The sequence below is a fragment of the Eimeria acervulina genome, genomic scaffold (genome assembly GCF_000499425.1).
Source record: "Eimeria acervulina Houghton genomic scaffold, Eah_scaff44, whole genome shotgun sequence".
NCBI classification, from domain to species: Eukaryota; Apicomplexa; class Conoidasida; order Eucoccidiorida; family Eimeriidae; genus Eimeria; species Eimeria acervulina.
In genome coordinates, this window is record NW_013549805.1 from 85,244 (window position 1) to 93,049 (window position 7,806).

At 52.8% G+C, this 7,806-nt stretch overlaps 1 protein-coding gene across 1 annotated transcript; it reads left to right on the plus strand.

Annotated features, from left to right (window-relative positions):
* Positions 1 to 1,597: 1,597 nt before the first annotated feature.
* On the plus strand, positions 1,598 to 5,219 carry EAH_00009090 (hypothetical protein, conserved; the record flags this gene model as incomplete). The annotated part of the gene is made up of 7 exons (XM_013395448.1): positions 1,598 to 2,273; positions 2,462 to 2,718; positions 2,906 to 3,001; positions 3,467 to 3,685; positions 3,886 to 4,129; positions 4,381 to 4,493; positions 4,710 to 5,219. The coding sequence occupies 7 exons, from the start codon at positions 1,598 to 1,600 to the stop codon at positions 5,217 to 5,219; spliced, it is 2,115 nt and encodes a 704-aa protein (XP_013250902.1).
* Positions 5,220 to 7,806: the final 2,587 nt, after the last annotated feature.

Here is a 7,806-nt window from a genome sequence, read left to right on the forward strand (position 1 = left end):
TATTTTGTTTCTGTAGACAGAAACAAATTCTTTTGCATAAAAAGGCAGACACAGAGGCTTGCTCCTGAGCTGCGTCGCATGCAGAGCTGCTGCTGTTGCTGCTGCTGCTGTTGCTGCTGCTGTTGCTGTTGCTGCTGCTGTTGCTGTTGCTGCTGCTGTTGCTGTTGCTGCTGCTGCTACTGGAGTTGCGTTCTGATGCGAACAGCCCCCAAACACAGAGAAGCAGAGAGACGCCTAGTTAAGAGCTGTCTCCTTTATGAAGTCTAATTAAATAATATAAATAAATATTATTAAGATAATCGTACTTTGTTGTATTTGCTTGCAGATGAGAAAGAAGAGCCGTCTAAGACGATACAACCAATTAAGAATAAATAAGCAAATATTAAATCAAACAAAATAAATAAATATATATATAAATATATATAATAATAATAATAATAATAATGTATATCATACACCACCCTTAACTAACACATACACCGTAAGAAGGAGAAAGAGACAAGCAAGCAGAGAAGAAGACGAAAAACAAATAAAATAAAATAAAATAAAATAAAATAAATTAAATAAATAAAACAAATAAAGAATAAGAACTAACAATCAAACAAAGCAGCAAAAGATAAGGGGCCCCCCTACAGTAGGGGGGCCCCCAGAGGCCCTGCTAAGGTCTTCTCTGTCTCTAAAGCTTTCTTCGTCTTATTGTTTGTTTATTATTTTTATATCATTCAATAGCATTAAAAGGCAGCAATAAACACCAAACAGCCTTCTGCTGCTGCTGTTGCTGCTACTGCTGCTGCTGCAGCAAAAGGCCCCCCAGCTGCGTGTGCCTAAGGAGCTGCTGCTCCTCTCTGTTGCTGCTGCTGCTGCTGCTGCTGTTGTTGTTGTTGTTCTCTCCTTCTGTTTCTTTTCGTGTATTTATTCTCACGTCTTTGGTTTTCTGTTTATTTATTTGCATTTTTTATTAGCTGAACTCTGCTGCAGCAGCTCAGTGGGCAGCAGCACAGCAGCAGCAGCCTGTGCAGCAGCAGCAGCAGCTACACAGAGGGGCCCTCAACACCCTGCTCATTCTTTCTCTGCGTTTAATATAATTTGTTTTTATATACTGCATGCGACATGCCTTCCTTAAGAGGGGCCCCTCGCCCCTACTGAAACTCATTAGCTGAGCGTTCACCGCAGCAGCAGCTGCTGCACTCATTGCTGCTGCTCCTGCTGCGCTGCCCTGCTGCTCTTGTTAGGGGCTTTGCTGCTGTTTGCATGCGGTAGGGACGCGCTGCAGATGGCGGAGCAGCCGATTGACCCGAAGACGCCTGCTGCTCTCCACTTCAACAGCAACGGGGGGCCCCTTGTTTCTGCTGCTGCTCCCGCTGCTGCTGCTGCTGCTGCTGCTCTCTCTTCAAAAGCAACTTAAAAGGAAGGTACAGGCTCCCCAGGGGCATCGCTGGTGGGGCATTCGCTTGGCCCTGAGTGCAGCAGCAGCTGCAACAGCAGCAGCAGCAGCAGCAGCAGCAACAGCAGCAGCAGCACTATGCCCAACGCTGTGCATGCATCCAGCAGCCTCTTGAACTCTTCTAGAGGCTGCTGCAGGGCTTCGCGCGTTGCAATGAGGGGGGGGGGGCCCCTTAGGGCTGGGGCCCCTGAGAGAAGGCGGGGGAGGGGCCCCTCGAAGGCTCAAAGGACAGCTGCTGCTGCTGATGCTGGTGCTGCTGCTGCTACTGCTGCTCCGCAGCAGCAGACGCAACCGAGGGGACGCCGAGTGAGGGATGCTGCTGCTGTTGCTGCTGCTGATGGTGAAGATGCAGCAGCAACAACTGCAGCCCCCAGCAGTACCGGCACTCGAAACGAGAGGCAGCAGCGGAGGCGCCGAGAAACAGCAGCAGCAGCAGCCGCTGCTGCTGCTGCTGCTGCTGCTGCACCTGAGCTGCAGACCACCCCTGTAGGCTCCCATAGGTCCAGGGCAGGGCCCTCTCGGCAGCGTAGACAGCAAACAGCAACAGCAACAGCAGCAGCAGCAGCAGCAGCTGCTGCTGCTGCAGCAGGAGCGGGCCCAGAAGCAGACGGGACGTCGACGGGCACCACCACAGCTCCCACATCAGCAGCAGCAGCAGCAGCTCCAGCAGCAGCAGCAGCAGGAGACAGCAGCAGCCAAGCTTCAGGGCGAAGGGGACACCTGACTGCCCCCCCGCGGAGAGAAAGGAGACTGCGGGGTGCTGAGGCCCTCCGCTGCAAATTTAGCTGTTTTGCTGCTACAGAAGCAGAGCTTCAGGAGCTCTCCTGCGGTAAGTGCAGCAGCAGCAACAACAGCAGCAGCAGCAGCAGCAGCAGGAGAAACAGCAACAGCAGCAGCAGGAGCAGCAACAACAGGGACAAGCTTGTCTGCTGCTCTACTGTGGCTTCACAGGAATGCGTGCGTTCCCCTCACTGTGCTGTTGCTGCTGCTTTGCTGCTGCTGCTGCTGCTGCTGCAGGGTGCTGTCTGGACGGGTTGCTTCCCAGCGAAGAGACAGAAGAGACAGTAGAAATGTCACGCAGCGAGGTGTCTCCTCGGGGCCTCGCAGGGGGCCCCTCGGGGGCCCCTGCAGCAGCAAACGGGTGCCGGCAGCAGCAGCTGTCTAAAGAGACAGCAGCAGCAGCTGCTAAGGAAGCAGCAGCTGGCCCCACACCTCCTCCCCCTCTTGCTCGAATCGATGCATGCAGCCATTGCTTCCACCTGCGCTGCATTCAGGTAAATCTGCTGCTGCCGCTGCTGCTGCTGTTGCTGCTGCTGCTCTTGCCGTTGTTGCTTGCGGTAGCTGTGTTGCTGTTGATAATGCAGCTGCTGCTGCAGCCGCTTCTGCGCTTCCCGCTGCTGCATTTCCTGCTGCTTCTGCTGCTGCTGTTGCTGTTGCTGCTGCTGCTGCTGCTGCTGCCAGGTGTGGGCGCAGCGGGAGACATCTTGCCCCTTATGCAAAGCTGTCTTTTCATACATCGCCGCATACCACGGCGCAACTCGCGAACTCCTAGACGTGGTGGGGCTTTCTCTGCATGCATGCATGCATGCATGCATGCATATATGCATGCGTTGGGGCTTTCTCTGCATACATGCGTTCGGGTATTCTTTGCATGCATGCATGCGTTGGGGCTTTCTCTGCATGCATGCATGCGTTGGGGCTTTCTCTGCATGCATGCATGCGTGCGTGCGTGGGTGGGTGCTCTTCTGCTGCGGGTTTAAGTGTATGGGGGCCTTAGGGGCTGCTATGCAGCAAATTTGCACGCCACTGCTGTTCAGTCTGCTGCTGCTGCTGCTGCTGCTGCTTTGGGTTGTGATGTTCCCTTGTGCTGCTGCTTTAAAATTCGCTGTTTCTGCTGCTGCCACCGTTGTTCTGTCTGTTGCTGGAGGTTACTATATGACTCCCCTGTGGTGCTGCTGTTTGCTGCTGCTGTTGCTGCTGCTGCTGCTGCTGCTGCAGCAAAAGTGCGCGCATGTCTTTCAGCGGGATCTGCCGTCTTCTTCTGAATCTGTTGTCTCCATCGAGACCGTCTCTTCAGGAGACACCTCCTCCACCAGCACAGACAGCCAGCAGCAGCAGCAGCAGCAGCAACAGCAGCAGCAGCAGCAGCGGCGGCAGCACGCAAGAAGCCTTAGAGGCCGACGACAACCTGCAAGCGCCACTGAGGCAGCTGGAGATGAGGCATCACAGGGTGTCGTAGGGGTAAGCTGCTGCTTGCTGCTGCTGCTGCTGCTACTGCTGCTGCTGGATGCTATTGCTTGCTGCCTCTAGAAAAACTTCATCCGTGGGCTCAGTTTACTGCTGCTGCTGCTGCTGCTGGTTGCCGTTCCTGCTTCTGGAGAGGCTTTATAGGTGGGCTATGCTTACTGCTGCTGCTGCTGTTGCTGTTGCTGCTGCTGCAGCAATTGGTGCGTCGCGTGCTGGAGTCGTGGGGGCGGACTGTCTCCTCCCTCCGTCGCAGCAGCCGCGCCTCCGGCGCCTCTGACTCATCTTCTCCAGCAGCAACAGCAGCAGCAGCAGCAGCAGCAGCAGCAGGCAGTGGTAGGAATCGGTTGGGGAGGCGCGGGCCCCCAGCAGTGCGGAGGCGGCACGCAGAAGCAGAAGAGGGGCCCCCATCGAATAGGCGCCGCCGAGAAGAACCAGCGAGTGATGCTGCTGCTGCTGCTGCTGCTGTTGCTGTTGCTGTTGCTAGTGCTGCTGTTTTGACAGATTTGCTGCGGTTGCTGCAGCTACCGTTTTGACAGATTTGCTGCTAGTGCTGCTGCTGTTGCTATTCACAGAGTTGCTGCTGCTACTTCTGTAGAAAAGATTGGTGCTGCTGTTGACTGAGTTGCTGCTGCTGGTGGTGCTGCTTCTTAAACTGGTGTTGCTGCTGATGTGCTGCTGCGTTGCTGCAGCATCGGAGGACGAACGGCCTTTGCCAGCTGCAGCAGAGGTGAGGCGACCACTGCTCAGCAGCAGCAGCAGCAGCAAGAGCAGCAGCAGCAGCAGCAGCAGCACAGGAGATAGAGTATAGAGGAGGCAGCAACATTGTTTGTGTTTGTTTGTTTGTTTGGGGTGTATCTCCTCCCTCTGCTTTTCTTTTGTCTCTCTTCTTTGTTTGCTGCTGGAGCCTGCAAACCAGTGCATTGCCTCTATACTAATTATATATATATATATTTGTGTGTAAATGCACTTTGTATATCTCTATATTGCTGCTGCTGCTGCTGCTGTTGCAATTCTTCAGGTCGCACGGCGCACTGCCGCTTTCTTTCAGCGCCAAGTGGAGGCGCTCTATCAGGGCCCAGAGCAGCAGCAGCAGCAACAGCAGCAGCAGCCAGGTGCAGCAGCAACGCCCCATGCTGCTGCTGCAGTGTCTGCAGAGAAGCCTGGGGGCGCAGGTGGTGGTTGCGCGAGCAGCCCTCCTTTGGCTGCAGCTTCCGCAGCAGCAACAACACCAGCAGCACCAGCAGCAGCAGCATCAGCCACAGCAGCAGCAGCAGCAGCAGCAGCAACAGGTAGGAGAAGGGCTGGCGTAGTACCTGTGATGGTGCCTCTGCGCACTGTCACAGGCATTGGGGTGTATAGGGAGCAGAGGGCCCCCAGGCAGCTGCCGCTGCAGCAGGGGCCCTCCTTCAACCTCTCACCGAGTTATGCAGCAGATTTCCTCGTCCGCACCAGCAGCAGCAGCAGCAGCGACGCGGCTGCACCAGCAACGCCGCCAGCCCCTCCTCCTGCAGCACCTGCTGCTTCGTAGGCAGACACTGCTGCAGCAGGAAGAAGGCATTAAGGGGCTGCATGCGGGAGGCTTGCGGCAGTGCCGCGCCACTAGGTAGTGCAGCAGCAGCAGCAGCAGCATACAGCAGCAGCGTACAGCGGCAGCAGCAGCAGCAGCATACACCAGCAGCGTACAGCAGCAGCAGCAGCAGCATCAGCATACAGCAGCACCAGCAGCAGCAGCTGCTGCTGCTGCTGTACGCGCAGCTGAGCTCTTTTTATTCGGAAGGCAGCGCAGTGTGCTGCGGGGGTAGTGGAAGTGGGAGCGCGAGTTGAGGTGTCTGTACACCGCAGGCTGTACATGCTGGTGTGTGTGGCTAGCCAGCTAGCTACCAGCAGCTAGCTAGCTGCTCAGCAGCGCAGCAACACTCAACGTCTCTTATTTTTGAATCTCTTCTCGTCACAAAGCCAGCCACAGCAGCAGCTGCAGCAGCAGCAGCAACTGCAGCAGCAGCAGCAACTGCAGCAGAAGCTACAGGAACTTAGAGCTCATTCCGTGCTTTAAACTCCATGCAGCAGCAGAAGCAGCAACAGCAGCAGGTGTAGCAAGAGCGTGCTGTCCCTTGTAACAGTTGCAGTCTTCGCTGCAGCAGTTGCTGCCACTGCCGGTGCTGCTGCTGCTGCTGCTGCTGCTGCTAGCGGGTGCTGGTTGTGAGAGCTGAGAGCAGTATTGGAGATTACTTAGAAAAACAAAAAGACAGAGTCTTCAACAAAACAAAATATTAACATGCTTCACGCTGCTGCATGCAATGAACGCCACCTGCTACGTCTGCCGGCCCAACTGCAGCAGCAGCAGCAGCAGCTGTGGCACCTGTTGCTGCAGCAGCAGCAGCAGCAGCAGCAGGTGCCACAGCCGTGGCTGTTGCTACTAGAGCTGTCGTTGTAGTGGCTGCTGCACCCTCAACAGCAGCAGCAGCAGGCGCAGCAGCAGCAGCAACAAAGGTCGCTAGTTCATTTGTGCTGCTCTTTGCTGTCTGCCGCTGCAGCAGCACCTGCTGCTACTCCACAGCCAAATAAACACATGTGCAGAATTTGAATGTGCTGCTCTTAGATAGAGCCCGCTGCTGCTGCTGCTGCCGTTGCTGCTGCTGCCGTCTCAGCTGATGCCTCAGCTGCTGTCTGATGCTGTTGCTGTGCCGCTTAACCGACTGCTGCTGCTGCTGCAGTTGCTTAGCTGCTGCTGCTGAATGAGCAGCAGCAGCAACAGCAAGCAGCTGCTGCTGCACATACTGCAACAAAGAAATGAAGTTAAGGGCCCTGAGCTGCGGTGTTGAGGCCTCCTTCCGCGCCCTTGCGATAGAAGACCCTGCTGCTGCTGCTGTTGCTGCTGCTGCTGCTGTTGCTGCTGCTGTTGCTGCTGCTGTTGGTGAAGATAGGTAAAAGAGCTTAAAAAGGATAAAACAAAAGCTGGATGATAACGCTAAGAGCGAGAAGAAAGACAGAGTGAAGAGCCGCAGACGCCGCAAAGGAGACAAACAAAACGGAGACAGTTAGCTGCACACAAGAGACACCTGTGCATACACCGCATATTCAAAAGGAGACAGAAGAAAAACAAACAAACAAACAAACAAACAAACAAACAAACAAACAAACAAACAAACAAACAAACAAACACAACAGCAGCAGCAGCAAGCACGCCAATGCAGACAAACAAACACAAGCAAATAAAACTAACAAACAAATGCATACGTATAATATATACATCTATATATATATATATATATTATATAATATATATGTATATATTTATACATAATATATATAATATATATATATATATTTAGTATAGGCATACAAATATGAATAAAGATATACTATCTACAGATTTATGTTTATAATATGTATACATATTTATATTTATATATTATATCATATATATACTTATATATATACATTATATATATATACATATACATATACATTATATATATATATATATATATTATATATATAATCTACAGAAGAATTGTTTGTGTAAGTGTCTCCCACCTGCAGAGCTGCGCATACACCTAAATATTGCATGCAGGTAAAGCAGCAAAAGCTAGACCCTCTTCTTCGTCCACTGTGGCGCTGCTGCTCTAGCTGCTGCTGTTGCTGCAACTGTTGCTGCTGCTGCTGCTGGAACTCTTGTGCAGCGATGTTCGTGCTGCTGTTGCATCTGCTGCTGCAGATGATGCCGCTGTTGCTTCTGGTGCTGCTGTTGCTGCTGCCACCATTGCTGCTGCTGCTGTTGCTGCTGCTGCTTGGAGCAGCAGCAGCACGTTTATGTAGTGCTGCAGCTGTGCTGCTGCTGCGTTTTGAGGGTTTGCTGCGGGAGTTGTTTGCTGCTTCGTTAGAGGGTAGCAGCAGAGCAGCAGCAATGATGCCTGCTCTCTGGCTAATAAAGAGACAGATAGGAAGGAGACAAAAGAAATAAATAAAAGCAAAATAATCTTGTGTAGGAGTAATGCCCCAAGACTTTCTAAATCGCATGCAATCGGGTAGCAGCTGCTGCAGAGACACAGGTAATAGCTCAGCTGTATATACACCTAAAATCGGTATTACTGCATCCATTAAAGAGGGCCCAA